Here is an 18788-nt window from a genome sequence, read left to right on the forward strand (position 1 = left end):
GTATACCATTCGTGACTAATTTCCCTCAATTTATGTCGGAAGCATTAAAGTTGGACGATAAAACGCGGCACATTAGCCGTGGTTATATGTCAAGTCAATAACTCCGAAGCTCTTCACTCAAAGTTAATAATAACTCACTCACTATTCTCCTACAATTACGGCATACTCTATTTAACTCAACTCTACACTCACATTCTCACGTCCTCGAAAATGGATCAGCTAAATAAATTCTCCACTCGCACTGATATGAATTTCGTTAACTCTAATTTCAGAGGGCAGGATTTTGGAACTCCATTCTCCGGACGGGGTTCATGAATGCTGGCTAAGGGCAGCCGACACCACTGAGGCAAATGTCTGGTTCAATGCCCTTCATTCGGCCTTAGCTTCGCTAACGCTTAAAGCTCTGAGGCTCGCTTCGGTGCTTCCGGATCCTCCGCATCTTCAACACATCGGCTGGCTGGCCAGACGTCACTGTACTCAGGTGAGAAATCCGTCTGTCAATTACTTTATTACTCCAAACTTTATTATAACTTTCAAACTTTTAAACAATTGATAATTAATAATGTATCCTTCTGTCGGGTTATTAAAACTTGCCGATAATCAATCACCCCATTCGTTAAAATCACTCCAAGAATGTTTTTTTTTTTTTTTTTTTTTTTAACTCACCAACCGTTGTTATAAATCCAATCACTCATTTCTGAGATTAAATGCGACTTAAGTTTTTCGAATTATTTCTTAATTTATTACTGCAGATTATTTTCATTATCAATCAATTTTAAACGTGGATTTTTTTTATGATCAATTAATTATTAATTTTTTTGAAATAACTCACAAACTTTCCAATTTTTACACCAATTGAAAACTTTAATTTTTTTATTTAGCATGAGATAGAAAAAATATAAGTAGTTATAAAAACTAAATTTTTCAACCTTGAGTGCTTCAAAGCCCTTGAAAGACATCTTGAGCTCTAGAAAAATGAAATATTGTAAAAGTCTATAATTCCCACGATGATATACATTCAGGATTTTTTGTTCAGTCCTTGTAACATCAATAGTAATAAGATTAAAACTTCTATTAGTAAAAAAGAGCGATAAGTTTTAAGTCGTCAGAACAGGAGTTTTATAGAAGTTTATGATTCCCACTGATACATAATGCCCCTACTGCTGCTTATATTTTTACTTTAGTTTCCTCCAAACTTTTATGCGACATTGTAAAAAAATAAGTTCTATTTGAAAGCAGTGATTAATGATAATAAAAATCTCTGTATACTTTGAGTACTTTGGTATTGAGCAGATTTGTTACTTATAATATTTTTTTTTTTTTTATTAACGAACAATTACGAGACATTTTAATGAAATGAAACTGAATTTACCATTACGATAATTGTTGAAGAATAAAAAAATATTAAGTTTTTGTAACAATATTGGTATTGTGATTATCGAAACAATAACGCCGTGAAATTTCCAATAATTTATTGACAAGCGGGAGCAAGGACGAGGGATCTATGGGCTGTGGTCTCTGGTCTATGGAGTGTAGAGTATGGAGTATAGAGTGTGGAACGTGGAGCTAACTATCGCTTAGTAAGACGTGCAAATGGGTTGAATCAGAGGGCAGCAATCAGGTGGGCAAATGCCAATCAATTATGTGTGAACGACATGAACCTTGCATCCCTTTGGCTCCACGTACCACCTTGCCCCTTTATCAATACTCAGGACGAAGACGACGATAATAACTGGGGTTGGGTGCCACTTGATATATCAGTTATCGATTCACTTGCACGCTCGACCACGTTCATGAACGCCGCTTTGCACCTGACAATCCCCGTAGAGGTAGGTGTATGGGTGTATAGTTATAGAGCTATCTTCTCCTCGTACATCCCCTTTTGCCCCTCACGGAGCCATTCCGAGCCCATTTCCGGCAGAGCATATCTCTCCTCGCACCGATTCACCTACTCATTATTCATCTTCATTATTTTTCATTCTGTTGTAATATTCCTTGCTGCTAATTTACATTCCAATAGAATATTTTCAGCACTTACTGTCATTTTCGAAAGAATAATTATTTGTAATCTTCATTTACCTTCTAGAGTATTTAAAAATTTTATCACCAATAAAATTCAAATATTCTCAACTTAAAACACAGTATATTAAATTTAAAAGCAAAACCAATTATCATTTAAATTTCAATATAAAGTACCTATTTTAATTACCATCAGCCGTAAGTAACTTCCCTCCCGGAGAATATAAATCTAAACTTATAATTATGAAAACATTGACCGACAACCAGCAGAAGGCAGCAGGGTCTTTATGCATACACACATAAACAACAGTTTCTATGTTCCACCATTAATGTAGAACAATTTTCATACGTTGATAGGAAGGGTTGCGATAGTTTTCTCCATGAATAAACAAATCTTGTTATTGACACCAATATCATTATCATAACTGAATTTATTAACGACGATAAATAATAGTTATTTACACCAAGTGCAAAGTATACCACTTGTAACAGTAACAGTAACAGTTATAGTGATAGTATATTACATAACCAACCTAGGAATATCAAAAACGATAGATAGTAAAAGGCATATAGATATAATACCTGTCCATTAATCATGCTCGACTATATCGGTACACAGAGACCTGGGACAGGGATAGTATGTTCCGTCTAGTGTGAAATTGAATGGAGATAGAAGTGTGTTAGTCATTGGCAAGCGTTCACTGGCATCAGCTCACTCAGACACACGTACATGCATACACACAGTCGATTGAAGCCAAAGCAGAGCTGTCACCTCTACTGGGCTCTCCACCCGGTCACTTTATATTGGTAGCGCTGGTCAGGTGCCATTTTCATTTCATTAGTTCACCACTCCGCCATAGTACGTGCTTCTGATAAAAGCTATTGACTGATTCAATTCTTTTTAAAAGCTGCTACCAGCAGTTTCAACTATCTTTACAGTTTACTTTTACTTCTACTTCCTTATTATTATTATTATTATTATTATTATTATTATTATTATTATTATTATTATTATTATTATTATTATTATTATTTAAATAATATTATAATAAACACAAGGTAGCTTTCAATAAAAGGCCACTCGAAAATTTAGCCCATCGAGGAAAAAGGTTGTTTTAACCTCGAAAGGGTTCCGTTAAGTTTCCAGCAAACAAATTGCTTTTACCTAATGGCTTAACTAAATGTTCGTTGAGGGGCTCCAGCTCGACCCTTCGGTTCGCTGATCTAGGAAGGGGAAGGGAAAGGGAAAGGGAAAGGGGCGGCTGATGAGATAGCAAAGTGTGTGCTGCAATCAGGACAAACTGCTCGTATCAATAATCAACTAATTAGTGCACCTCTAGATGGATAGCCTGTTGGTTAAGCATATATCCACGATCGGCATGAATATCCGAGGATGTGTGAGCATGTGGAGAATATATATATGTACCTGTGAGGTATCATCAAACATTTGCTTTTACCATTTACCATTGGAATCTTTGTGTGGTGGAGCCTGGACGTTTGTAAGCCGTGATGTGGCCAATGGTTTTGGAGTCTGGTGAACTACTAGCGGATATATCTCTCTTCTCCAGGAGCAACTCTCTTTCTGTCGGTCCACAAAGTGGATAGTGCATCAGCAATGCTAAGTAAACCTCATACCAGCTAGGTGCTGATGGATTGACGAGTTTGAGGGCGGCTTCGAAAGGCTTCGAAAGGCTTCCAGCTCCCTGAAAGTGGAAGAGTCAGCTCGCTCACCCGGAGGATCGAACACGAGTAAGAGTAAATTTAAAAAGGAGGGTTACAAGGGTCGAGAAGAGTTTAGTTTGGCTTTTTCGAATGCTTTACTTGAATATCTTTTCAGCCAAGAAGGATAGATAGAATAAATCTATATATGTATATATAGCTCTAGCCTTCGACTTTCTCTTCTTGGTCTTGTTCCGTTGAGAATGCTCGGTAAACACCGAATGTATGATGGGAATATGAATATGAGCTGAGTAAACACACTTTATCATCGATTTCTTATTGGCTATTCCTATTGCTAACGGTGAATTTAATACTTTATTGCTCTTTTAATAACCGCTCTCCACGGGGTCTATTATTGCTTTTGTTTTCCGTCCTCGGGCGGTTGTGGAGCATCACTTTTTCCGTTTCATTTTTTCCATCAATTGAAAGATAAAAAATATCAGTTTAATGTTTCACTAAGAGAGAGATCCAGGAAAATTTTTTAATTTTTTTTTAGAGTAAAATATTTTAAAAAAATTTTAGATTTTATAATTTTTTTGCCTATAAATATATTAGAGTGTTTTTCTTCAACCTTATTTTTATTTAAAAAATTATTTTTAATGTTATTTTAGTCGAAGCACTTTACAACTTTTAGATACTGAAAAAGTTTTTTTTATAATGTCATTATTAAGCGATATAATTTTATGATTTCAAGAAGAATATTATAACTTTCACAGTATGTTGTAATAAAAGGTAATAACAGTTTGATTTTTTTCTTGTTTATAGTTGAGATGTTAAAACAATATTTTATGTTTTATAAATAATAATTTTATGTATTATTTTTCAGTGGGTTAAAAGTAAAAATAATGTTTATAAATTCATATAGAAAAAAGATAAACTAAAAAAATAAACAACATTAATATGTATTCTATAGAAACAAACACTAAAGCTCGAAATAAAAATAATAATAAAAAAAAGTGTTATTTTTTTAGTGCAGGAAAATAAAATAATTGCATTTGCTCCACTTTCCTCTTTTTCTCTCGTGTTCTTTGTACACTTTAATTACTTCTACAAGGATGTATGTATTCTACCGAGTATAAATTACTAATGAATTATTTTTAAATATAAAATATACGGATACGTATTTTTATTTTTAATACATTTTTAATGAAACTTTAATGTACATTTTAATTTACATATATTAATTGATATTTCAATTTCTTAATTACAAGTTATATTTTTTTATTACTTTTTTAATAAATAAAAATTATTATTTTCATAAAAGCGTAGAACGAAAAATTTTTACCTATGATTTAGCTTAATTTTTTAATAAATTTGATTAGTTAAATTTTTGGATCGTCAGGAAATTTAATATTCTAATTCATAATAAGTTATATAAGTTAGATAGGGTATAACTAATATCGTGATATAACATGAAATATTAAATACCGAAACCTATTGGAAAGTTATAATACATAGGATCGAATAAGGTCTATACCTAATATTAAATTATATATATATATATATATATATATATATATATATATATATATATATATATATATATATATATATATATATATATATATATATATATATATATATATATATAATTTATATAATATAGTCGAAGCGATCGGAACAGCTCAAACACCGTTTATCCGGGTTTCCTAACTTCGGTAAATACACTTGCGTCAATAATCACACGATTATAAATGTAAATAATCAATTTTATTTATTATTATTAATCACTCACACTCGTTTATTTAATTCTCAATCTTATCATTGAAATTTCTAAGCAATAATTAAATATTAAATATCAAAATTTCTTCTAAACACACATCAAGCTTATAGTTCATACTTAATAACATTGTAGGAGTTTCCGCAGAATAATAAGGACTAATTACCAAAAGTTTCAGCTAAGGGTATAATTTTGAATCTTTGAAAGCAGCTTAAAGAATTAACAATTCTAGGAACTTTACACACGACTTAGAATCGCAAATAATTCCAGTTATCTTATTAATTCGATTAATCAAAGCCCTATTTTCTAAAAAATTAATTTTCAAAAATTTACTTAATATTTAAAACTAAAAAACATTAAGCTATACAATGTATATAAAAATTAATAAAATACTAATAAATGAGATACAAAATGAAATTTTTTGCTCCATCTCCATAAAAAGATTATCATACAAAAGTTTACTAGCGCACGCTGAAAAAGGTTCTACCCATTCAACTCGAATAAAACCACGATCCAGGTTCCACGGATACCCATCCGAGGATCTGCTAGACTGGCAACTCGAGGTCGCGAAGCACCTCCATTTTACCCGATCGATCTTTCCTCAAAAATTCCTCTTGCCCTTAATTTACTCACCCAAGTAATTATTAATTAATTTATTTATCAAATTTGAATAAATGTTAAGAAATTTTTATTTTAATTAAAAAAAAAAAAAAAATATCTCTTGCTCAAAATTAATAAAATATTTGAATCTAAGAAAGGTTTACTTAAGAATTTCTGTATTCTTCAGGCGAAAAAAAATTTTTTTTTTTAATTTAAAAACAAAACTCATATTGCGCAAAGAGGAAAATTCAGTAGTTTATTTTCTCCATGAAGTCTCTGGATTGAATTTGAAAGCCAGCGATGAAAGCTTAATTTTAATTTTAATTAAGTTTTTTTCGAATTGGCAAATAAAATCCCATACAGGGTAAATAAATTTTTAACACTGATTGCCGAGTTAATTAAAGGCAAACAATGAAAACGGTGATAAAAATAATAAATAAAAAAAAATAAATAGCGGACACATATGTATATTCATATATAACATAAAACATATATTCATATGTTGAATTGTTGATTACAAACAATGGATCAAGTCAATACAGTCAATTATAAAATAATCAAGGCATTTACAGCCGAATTGAGTGAATCATCACCATCACATATCCACATATTCACAGATTCACATATCTGCTGGTACAATAAATACGCAGATACATAGACACGCTTAACATTTAATATCTATATAATATTATATATGTTCGGGGAGTAGATATGAACAGAGTACATCTGCGTGTGCCATTTTATTCTCGTTTCAATAAATACTTGGATTGCGATTCGGTCGAATTGTCCGCAATCTGCAGCGGCGAACACACGCATCGATGTTACATGAAAATAGATCTCACAATCGACGGCACACCAAAATACGATAAAATATGATATTGTGGAGCCATGCATAAAAACCCACCACGGTGGTACAAACAAGTCGACCGAGGTAAATCGAAACTCAAAATTTTTTTAACCTGTTCGTTCTGCACTTCTATACTTTTGTAGATCCACCCGGCCTACGCTACACTGCAAATATTGTTAATATACAACCAATCATTTTTTTTTTTTTTACAACTCTATTTATTTCCAATTTTACAAATAAAAACTGAAATCCGAAATAAAGTCCGTCTGACTGATCGTTGAGCTGTACTACTGTATATTTTATTAAAAATAAAACGTCTGACTACTTATTGACCTCTACTACTGCTTAGATAATTTTTATCATTGAAATAAAATTTTTCTCTGATTTCAGAACGGACGAGCCTCGAGCGAGAGCAGCGAAGATGGAGCAAGCAGCAGCACGAGTATGTCCCGCGTCGCCGGGAGCTACATCGGAGTGAGTTGCTCGGGGGGATGGAGAAGCGTCTTCGGGGCCGTGTCGAGCCGCGAGCTGAGGCTTTACGAGTGCGCCCCCTGGAGCCCCGAGGCCTGGGCGTCACCGAGCATCACATGTCCACTTATCACCACCAGGTGAGTCCAATCCTGGTCTTTCAGATTCACTCCCAATGATTCCTGAATCCCGACACAAAAGTTTAAATCCCGAAAAGTACTTAGCACATCACACATTACACGTTAGCGCGAAAGATTCTTCCATTTATTTCACATCTCGGTCTTTTAAACGCGACACGGACAAGCTGCTTAATTTTGTCCTCTTGTTCTTGTTTTTATCCTCTCTTTCTGATCCTCCAGCAGTACATTGCACGGATATGTATGGAATGAGACACAAGAACAGTGCTCACACTGTCGGATTACCAATGAGGCGCAAGCTCCTCCAGCAGTTCATTCTGTTCCGGTTCTCTTACTTTATCTCTTTAATGTGTGAATATATATATATATATATATATATATATATATATATATATATATATATATATGTGTGTGTGTGTGTGTGTGTGTGTGTGTGTGAATATGTGGAGCTCCGGACTCCGGATTACGGCAGTTAGCGAGATGTTCGTTAGACCGCCATTTTAATTAAGACCATTACATCCCCGCCGACATTAGCAGGTACAAGGCTTGCCGACGATTACGTGCACGGACCGCGTAATCCTCACGCTAACATATTGAGCTTATGAAAATTTTTATGAGGATACTGTTATATAGTTACATAGTTATATAGTTGTATCAGTGTATGTAGCTTCAGTATCCACCTCGGACAACTCAATAATTACTTACCGATTTATAGTGATTGTGATGATAATAATAATAATAATAATAATAATAATAATAATAATAATAATAATAATAGTGATAATGATAATATACTAATAGACTATTAACCGGATAATTAACCAGCCGTTTAATCCTCAGTAAACTTGTCGCTAAATGTCGATTTTTTAAACCTTTGTTGCCTCATTAACTTTATTCGCGTAAAATTCAATTGTACTTTCCCGAGAAAAGTTCAAGGATGGATAAAGTATAATGTATTCTTTTTTTTTAAATTGATACCTGAAAAATTTACTTTGAATTATTATATATAAATTGAATTAGTACATATAAATTTTTTTAAATAAAAAAAAAAAATGACCTCTTAACATTTTTATAGAAAAAAAGCTTATAACTTGTAATTTTGGGTGATATAAATTACAAGTTAGGTAAAAATTAGAAATAAAAATAATCGGTGGGATCTTAAAAGAAAAGTAATTAATTAAACGAGTTGACTATTACAGCGATAAAAAATTAGTTAGCATGAGTGTGTAAACGAGTGTATTTACTGATGATTATCCGGCGATGTGCGCGATAAATGTGTTGGCTACGGCCGAGCTTGTACAGCAAACCGGTGTAGTATAATTAACGAGCGTGGATCGTAAAACTGGGAACCGTGACTACTTCCAAGCTTAGTCGTACTTAAAACAATGCCAAGCCGCTGTCGGGGTCGACTGATAGACCGAGCAAAGTCGTCGCTCGAGGGCCTTTCTGGACGTAGATGAGCCTCTATGACACCCGCGAAACTCCAGCGAGAAACTAGAGGGGAATGGAACGAAGAGGAGAAGGAGAACCTGATTCTCGGTTAATTAATAGCCAGTGATTAATCGCCGGTAGTCTACCCTCGTCAAACAAACCGAGCACTCGAGCTTGTACTTGTACGTGATCTGCAAATACGATGCTTATGCATTCCACACTCTGTAACTGTGAACCCTCTACCCTCTGCTATATTATACATACAATTATATATTTTATCTTGCGGGTGAACTGGGTACTCGGCTCAGCCACTGGATATTTTATTTATTCACTCATTACTTCTCTCATTTTGTTTTTACCTTTTTGGACTTCTCGATCCAGACTTTGGTTTTTAAATTCTTATTATATTTCTCCTTTTTATATTTTCTCAGCAAATATTTAACTTAGACGATCGCTGAATAATTAACCGCCGCACTGGGTCCAAGTATTTTTTTTAAGTAAAACCTCCTCATATGTTTTTTTTAATTGTATTTACTTATTTACTAATTAATCCGACTTGCTGGAACTTTTCAAACTTGTTTTTTATTATTCATTCAGAATTTTTCGATATTTTTATTTGAATAGCTTTTTTCGACTTTGAGCAATTTTTTCTTGATGATAAATCACAAGTAGAAAGTCCCTAAATATCTTAAATAAATAAATAATGTTTATACTTATCAAAGGAAATGTAAATATGATATTAATGATGATAAAGATACTTTAAAATACTTTTTTCCGATATTTATTAACGTCCCTGCGTTATAAAATTTATCTGAAAAATTCGCCTCCCCAATAAATAACCGTACGTGTTAAAGATCTTTAGGGTATTTTATTAATCTGTTAAAAAGTTTTATTCATTTTTCATTTAATTAAACAACTGACAAGAAAATAAACTCTGTTAGTTTAAAAATCGAAGGTCGTTAGAGAAAGTTATATTGGAGATGTTTTTTTGTCAATATATTTTTTGTATCTTGTTTGAAGAGAGAAGCTTTTATCTGATCGGTTTCTTGTTCTTTGTTCTTCGAGTTTTTTGTTTTTCTAACGAATCGAGGATCGAACGGTAAAACGATACGTGACATCATCCCAATGTAAATGAATCCGCTTCTCGGAGAGTGCATTCGAGGAATTGAGAGTGAGGGAGAGAGAATGTCCTATGGGAGGTGCCTTGGACAGTCAGGCAGTGTTTATTAGGGAGACATACACCAGGGAAATCGACAGCACACGAGTATACTGCAAGTAGTACGTGCACTGCTGTACAACAACTATTTAAATTTCGATCGTTTTTCTATTAATTTTTTTTTTTAATTACTTAAATATTTCGATTAATCTTTAATCAAAAATTTATTATTGGACTAAAAAATTTTTTTTTAAGTAAAAGGATTGAAAAATTTGGACTAAGAAAATGATTCTGTTAATTGAAAAATAATTTATTTAAATTTTTTTTAACGCAATTGAGTCGCCTTTGAACCAAAAAAAAAAAAAATTTTATTTACTACCGAGCGCTTCTGGGACCCGCAGGAGGCCTGAACCCCTCGAATCCCAGGGGCGTTTGAAAAAAAATTAACGTAATGTTGAGCTGCAGAGCCACCAATCGACATGTTATGAATTGGCCGCTCTGGGTTAACGTCGTTTTAGCATCAATTTCCGGCGTTATTTTGTTACGTCGAACAGTGGTCCAGGTGCCAGTATCCAGCACCCGGGACTCGACCAAAACGCGGATTGCTCGGGCCAAAAAGGTACCAGAGTTAGAGCTTTAAATATATGGTCTGACAAAAATGTATCGTTATCACGAATTGCCCCCAGGAGTTTTCTCACACCAGAGTCTACACTCTGTATTGTACCGTCTACCGACTACCCTCCGTTCCGAACGGCACTCTTTGTACATAACATAGCACCAGTCCTCTGCCTACATATATAATATATATATATATACAAAGATGTGAACACATATTGTGACATCTGATACAAAAGCATATACTGTTTATTTATTCAAAACAACCTCATTTCAACGATCTTACGGAGTGATACTACCCCTCTTTTTCTTTCTTTTTCTCTCTCGCTGTATCACCTAAAGAGGGAGTAAATAAAAAAATTAGGAAAACGGCTGACCCTGAAGGCTATCCCTGCAATTTCCCACTACTTTCGTAATTAAGCGCTCGAAATTGCACTTGATGTAGCTTTATGCAGAAAATTTCCCGAGGAACAATTTAGAATGGTTAGAATTGCATTTAAAGTAATTATTTTAGGAGTTATGGCCACTTTTATGGTCCGAAGTCAAAATTGTGAATTTTCAATTTTCCAAATTTTCTTAAAATCCCGATATCTCATAAAAAAAATTTTTTTAGACTTATAAAACACAAAGACTCTTGTAGGAAATTTCCCGAGGAACAATTTAGAGTGGTCAGAATTGCATTTAAACCCATTATTTTAGGAGTTATGGCCACTTAACTGAGTTTTTTTAGCGGGAAGTTAAAAATGAATCATTTATATCCGTAATGGAATTGAGTTTTATTCATTGCTTTTCTTTAATAATTTTTGTATTGTCTTTAAATAAAGTAACAAAATTTGTAAGTTTTAATAAAAATAAAACTAATTGTTTGAGCGATAACAATTTCTATCCTTTGAATAAAACATTGTTTTTTTATAAATAAATGAAATTGTTTTACGAAATAAATCACACTCCAGAGAATACAGACTTGCAATAGTACTCAGTGAGGTAATAAATAAAATAGAGAATTGTAAATTTATCTGAGTCACGAAAAACTAAAAAGGAAAAAATAAAAATAAGGGAGTCTTGGAAAAGGAGGTCAAGTAAATGGTTATCGATTGTTCTTGCAAGTGATTCAGTAGTCGGACTATTGGCAGGAAAAAAGTTAAGAAATTATCAGTGGGAGGATGGCTCGAGGAAAAAATTTTCCATCGCAAATCACTTCCGGTTCGCCTGCCGGTCTAATGAAAATGAAGATAAAATTCCTTGAGGGGTGAGTTGTTTAGGAACTCGATGCGGGCACAAACTACGGGGTGATAAAAAGTTATTGCCTTTAAAACGAAATATGTTGGAAAGGGGCTCGAGAGAGGAATACAGGATAGAGGAATCAAAATAAAAGTTTATTGTTTTTTTTTATATTTTAGATTTTAGATTTTAAATTGAAATTTATTTCAAATTTTCTTTGTTATGACCGAGAGTAATTGAGAGGAGAATCCAGATAGTTATTCCCCTTTAATTATTCCTCTATAGGGTATATATAATATTGCAGTTTGGAGTTGCAGGAGCCGTAAACCTGGCCCGGGAATAAAAGGGGAATTCAGTGGAGATTGAAAGCTAAATAAAAATAAATTCTAGTTGGACTTAATGGCGCAATAACGCCCGCCAGTGCGGAAAATTTTTTAATAATCGCGCGGCAGATTTTCAACGTCGTCGAGTGTTTAACGGCTTGTGCATCTGTATATAATATTGAGACGTAAATCAATCTGACAATTCAACGCGCAGTACAGATGTGCTTCGATATTTATTCCTTTTTTTTTATTTATTCTTTTTTTAAGGGATAATTATTGTTCAAGTTTATGTCTGGAAAAATCACTTTAATATATGAAGCCGATAAATTAACTGAAATTTACACGAAAAAAAATTTTATTTTAAAATAACAGTCATTCTGATCTAATTACATTTTTTTTAAATGAAAAAAATTTTTTTTTAGACGAAAATAATTAATTAGCCTAATATGAAAATTATCTCACAGAAAAATAATATCACTGAGTACGATTACTATTGTAATTACAGAGTGTAAAGTGCAAATTCCCGGGATGAGTTTGTTAAATAATAAAATAAACGATAAAAAAATATAATTTGTAATAAACCGCGGGTTGATAACAAAGCTCGCGGGTACTTACTGAGATTATGGGCAATAAATGCAATTAAGGGTTAAAAATACCAAATGCGCAATTACTATTATTATAATAATAACAATAATAACAATAATAATAACAATAATAATAATAATAATTATTATTATTATTATTATTATTATTTTGTTATTAAATGCTCAGGGGGGTTATCCCCGGAGTCCGATTCTCCGAGGGCCCAGCCTGAGCTCCATCCGTTACTGCTGGACCACTCCGCACAACAAGGCGGTTAGTGATCACAGCAGGCCAAAGTCATTTCCCTTAAGAGACGGAGAGAACCAAGTAAAACAGCCTTCTGCATCCTAACTGCCAAGAACTCAGCTTTTGATGAGCAAGCTAGAACTTTGGCAAGTGAGGATACAAAAGACTGTTTCATCCCTCCTAGGACGCCAACAATCAGGACGACAAGCTTGACACGGTAACCTGGGTAAAGTTTGCCAATTTCAAACAGGAGATCCTGATATATTTGTCTTTTGTGCTCTTCTTTGGCTGAGATGTTGTATTCAGCCGGGGCCGAGAACTCAATGACATAAATGTCACGAGTGGCCTTGTCGAAGAGCACAATATCAGGTTTGTTGTGATCTATCAGCCGGGTTGTTGCAAATGGCATGTTCCAATAAATTTTGCAATTGTCATTCTCAACAACCTGGGGAATATCTCCTGGCAAATAAGGCAGCACTGGTGTCACATCAATACCGTAGCAATGACGAAGATAGTAGTACAGTACTCTCAGGGCAGCATTGTGACGCTGGATATATGCACCTCTCGCCAGCACTGGACATGCCGACAAAAGGTGCATAAGCGTCTCCGGATGTTGTCTACACCTCCTACAGGACGTGTCCGGAAGCTGCACCTGGAGCACCTTGCTACGGTACTCAAGAGTGTTAATGACACCATCTTGGCAGGCAAATATGAACCCTTCAGTCTCGGACATCAGGCCCGCTGACTTTAAGAAGGAAAACGTCAGCTGGATGGACAAGCCATGATCACGCACGTGTTTAAAGAACACGCTGTGCATGGACTTGTCCATCAGTTCGCCAAGGAGTAGTTTTTCCTCGGCGTTCCTGATGACGCTCTTAAATTCCTCCTTTCGGAGTTCCATAAGAGCGTTTATTTCTCCAAGACCAAGGGTTCTTGCCGCATATATTGCTGCCTTATACAAGAATGACCCCTTATGCGCATTTTCATGTTTATGTACAATTTGCATAAGAAAGTCATCCTCGTCTGCAGTGAAATTGACAACTTCGTGAGTTAAACCCAGGACCAAACGGTCGTGAAGCCGCTCCAAACTCTGCAAACCTCTCCCACCGATGGACCGGGAGAGGTATAATTATTATTAAGTATTATTATAAGTATTATAGTATTATAGTATTATAGTATTATAGTATTATTATATAAGTATTATTATTATTATTATTATTATTATTATTATTATTATTATTATTATTATTATTATTATTATTATTATTATTATTATTATTATTATTTGTTATTAATTGTTCAGGGGGGTTTTCTCCGGAGTCCGACTCTCCGAGGCCCCAGCCTGAACGCCATCCATTACTGCTGCACCACTCCGCACAACAAGGCGGTTAGTGAGTGCAGCAGGCCAAATTCATTTGCCTAAGTAGACGCAGGGATCCCAAAATGACAGCCTTTTGCATCCGCACTGCTAGAGACACGGCTGCTGAACTGCAAGCCGGTATCTTCGCAAGTGAAGACACAAAAGACTGTTTCATCCCTCCAAGGACGCCGACAACCAAAACGACGAGCTTGACACGGTAACCTGGGTAGAGTTTGCCAATTTCAAACAGGAGATCCTGATATATCTGGTGTTTGTGCTCTTCTTTGGCCGAGATATTGTATTCGGCTGAGGCCGAAAACTCAATGACTTATTATTATTATTATTATTATTATTATTATTATTATTATTATTATTATGTTACATCGGTGGCCGTAGATTAAGTTTAATGATAATTTACCCAATGATTTTGCTTAGCTGAAAGTTTTATCTGTAGCATGGAAAGATACCGCGAGAGAGAGAAAGAAAACACAAGGAGGAGTGTGTGCATATACGTTCAATTCATACAAATATGGGCAGGAATAACGAGTTTATTGGCCGGGCTCCAGAGGGACTACTCAAGCTCGATAGTTCTGCACTGACCTCATACCTTCACTCTTTCTTCCACCCTTTCTCTATAATCGATTTTACTCTCTGCCTTCCAAATATTTTGACTGTCCGTGGAAACAGATCCATAAAATAATCATAAAAATAATATTTAGACGAAATTTTTTAATTATTCCAACGCTGACATTGAATCTGAGTGATTTATTTTTATTCTAGTCTGTTATAACTTTACCTGTTTCAGACTGGTGGGCTCATCGACGAGAAACAGCGAGCCTGGGTCCAGTGGCAGCAGCAACAGTGGGAAGATTAACGGCGCGACATTCGCGGTCCGCGTCGGCACCATAGACGGGGTTATTACGCACCACCTGAGGGCCGAAACCAGGAGAGATTTGGCCGCCTGGGCGAGGGCCATCGTTCAAGGGTGTCACACCGCTGCTTTGTCACTCCGCGAATACACTGTCCGTAAGTTATTTTTTACTTAATCGTTTTGAAATAAAAATTTTTCAATTTTTTTTTTTTTTTTTAACTTTTACCAACAAACAGACATTATTAAAATTTTAAATGAAAGTTTAAATCAATCAAAGTCGGCAGGAAAATTTGCAATAACTAAAAACAATATTACTGGGAAATTAGCATGAGAAAATATTGACAGAAATGATTAATGAGATGGCCCGGGAACAGTAATAATAAAAAATAATAAAACTCTGTGCATGGTTAATTTGATTTTATATTTTTATTTTTGTTTGTTAGTCCAGCTTGGACAGTTTGTTTATTTATTTATTTATTTTTGGTATTTACTGGCTGACAAATGTAAATAAAATTGACGATTAAATTTGTTAATAAAGGACGTGATTAATTATTAATAATAATAATACATAATGTAAACGGATGAATGACATAGATGTTCAAATAAACAGGCTGTTTATGGCAAGGTAGACCATGCAAACTGGTCGTCAATACCGAAGAAGGTTTTATGCTCTACGCAGCAGGTGCAAGAGGCGTCAACGGAGCCAGTCCAGGGTCCCCACCGGCCCCCCTTTGGAAGCGATCCTTCGACAAATTGAAAATGTCTGCCGATGATGGCTCAAGATTGCTCTGGCTCGACTTCATTGACGATGATAATGAGATTGTGAGTCTACTTTTTGTTTATTGCTCAAATTTCATTACTTTTCCTACTTTGTTGATTTTTTATCACTTTTTCATTAACTGTCAATGGCAATTTAATTATTTTTATTAAATAAGTCAGTCTTTAATTTAAATTTCCATAAAAAATGAACTACAAACAAATAAAAAAAAAAAAAAAAAAAAAAAGAATAATTAATGAATAAAAAGCAACAATGACTCGGACAAGGATTTGCACTAAAATTTGTCAAGTATTTATTTGCCATGACAGTAAACAGTGTTTGTACACTTGGAACATTCATTCCAAACACCCTCTGCACACACACCCACACACGATGTAAGAGCCATCGTGGAACGTAAATATTGACGGTCCACAGTCAAGTTGAGTCCAGAATCCACTCTCAGTCCTCGAGCGCTTCTCCGTCCGCTGGATTTAACGGAAGAAACACTTGCACACATTAAACTCCAGTACTTTTTATAAATTTTATAACTTTGATTTTTTATTTTCGTCAAGGAACTGGACCTCGAAAGCTGCCCTAAGCCAATCGTCTTCGTACTCCACAACTTTCTCTCCGCCAAGATTCATCGCCTCGGATTATCGGCATAGGGGTACGAGGGGACTTCCGCAGAAGTCCCCGATCTTCCCCCGCACACCACTAGATCTGTAACCAGCGTCTTTCTTCACTAGAAATTTATTTTTAATTAATTAATTAATAAAGAAGAAATTTATTAATTCGTTCCTACTCAGGACTCGTTGAAAAATAATAAATAAATAAATTGATTGAGAGCATCAATCAAAGCCAACAGAGTCAATGACTTATAACCTAAGAAAGTATAAAATAATAAAAATATAATAACTTGTCGTCGATTTTTATTAATTGAAATTAATAAAAGTTAATTTATTGATTAAATAATAATCGTCGGCTTGAAGCCATCCACGGCGCTCCTGCCGGAACTTTGATAAGTAAATAAATAAATAAACAAATAAATTAATTAATTAATTAATTAACTAATAAGTTTGAGTATGTAATGGTAAATATTACTCTATTGTATTTATTGATAATAATACTTATAATTAATTAATTACTAAATTAGGGGATGAGTTGCGCTAATTCAATTGTATTTATAATAATAATAATAATAATACAATGTAATAATTAAATATTTGTAATTGATAAGTAAATATTACGGAGTATGGTTTAGATTTACGATAACATAGTCGAGAAATGTTGAGTTTGCGGGGTAGCAATAAAACGAATTAATTATTAATTATTGATGGGTGATGTTTAATGTATGATATTGATATATTTTATATGAAAAGGGAGGTTTAAATTAATTGATAAATTTATTTGAGTATGACCAAAGCCCGGGTTTTTTTCTGAGTTTATTATTGTGACTTTGAGGGTGATTGTTGTTGTAGTAAAATTGTTGCTTGCTGGTTTAAATAATTTTTTAACTCAACTGTGCAGTAGCTTTATTGATTAACATTCATTTAATTTTTTTTATGGAAATTTGAGTAAAAAAAAAATTTTATAAAAAACAGATACTCAATTCTTCGATAAATTTTTTTTACTGCTAGTCATTGATATTTTACTATCAATAAATTCAATAAAATCTGAGTCGTATCCTCGATAAATAAAAAATATTTTCTCATGAAAAAATAATTAAAGTTACTGCATAGTTAAAATAAATAACAATAAAAGGGTAGTTTACTATGAAAATAAAATCGAGTATAAAGAGAAAAGGCTGAAAAAAAAAAAAAAAAGTAATAAATAAAATATAATAAAATAAAAAATATTAAAAGGCGAGAATAAAATAAAAATGACATTGCTGGTATTTCTGTTAGCTCGGTAAATTCACCAATGTCCTGGATAGAAACTGCGTGCCCTTTTCCGCGATATTTATTTATTTATTTATATATATTTAATGTTTTTTTTTTTTTTTTTCTACATTCCACACTGAGCTCGGCATTCCAGGATCTTGGGAGTGTAAGTAAGAGGAAATTTAACTCTGGGAAGAAGTGTACCGGGTCCTATTATGCATCCAGTTATTTTGTACGCTATACGGTTGGTATCCTTAACGCAATTAAATTTACGAAGTTGCCCCGAGATAAAATGTGTCGGCAGGTGCGCAACACATCAACTGTTATAGCCGTTGTCGTGGTATTGCTATGTCCTGAATTTTCCAGTTGCGTAACTGATGTAATTTAAATTGTACTCGAGAACGAGCGGTAAGATTTTAAATAGACTATTTCTTTATTTTATTATCCCTCTTTATTTCCACTTAACTTTGTTTTTAGCTGAGGTTCTGCTATCGAGACAAATTTATCTCAAGACTATACCACCGTACCTCTTTAATAATTTTTATTTTCACAGCATCGGGTGCGCAAATTACTTTTTATAAATTTTATAAATTTTATAAATTTTATAAATTTTATAAACTTTATAAATATCTGTTCATCTTAACTCTCCTTTTAATCTTAATCAAAATTCAAATAGTTTCGGTCTTTTTTATTACAAAGAGAGTTAATCAAAAATTATTATTTTATTTTTAGAAAAAGAAAATCAAATTTTTAAAAATTAATTTAATAAATTTAAAATTGCTTCTATAAAACTAAATTTCTTTTAATAGCAAAAATTTTTAACATCTTTACCATTT

The 18788-nt window shown here is 33.6% G+C and overlaps 1 protein-coding gene across 4 annotated transcripts in view; it reads left to right on the forward strand.

Annotated features, from left to right (window-relative positions):
- Syn1 (Syntrophin-like 1) overlaps positions 1-16992 on the forward strand; it is a 120713-nt gene extending 103721 nt beyond the window's left edge. The window contains exons 4-8 of one of the 4 annotated variants that reach the window (XM_074254200.1): positions 273-481; positions 7296-7513; positions 15250-15470; positions 15926-16137; positions 16645-16992. In XM_074254200.1, coding sequence (XP_074110301.1) covers positions 273-481; positions 7296-7513; positions 15250-15470; positions 15926-16137; positions 16645-16737 — 953 coding nt within the window. In that variant the 3' untranslated portion in view covers positions 16738-16992. Of the gene's footprint in view, positions 1-272; positions 482-7295; positions 7514-15249; positions 15471-15551; positions 15853-15909; positions 16138-16644 lie in introns of those variants that run through there. The other 3 variants (XM_074254201.1, XM_074254202.1, XM_074254203.1) reach the window with 3 other exon arrangements.
- Positions 16993-18788: the final 1796 nt, after the last annotated feature.

Source organism: Cotesia typhae, unplaced genomic scaffold (genome assembly GCF_013202065.1).
Source record: "Cotesia typhae breed Kobodo isofemale line unplaced genomic scaffold, CoteBio_Ctyphae scaffold_13, whole genome shotgun sequence".
NCBI lineage: Eukaryota > Metazoa > Arthropoda > Insecta > Hymenoptera > Braconidae > Cotesia > Cotesia typhae.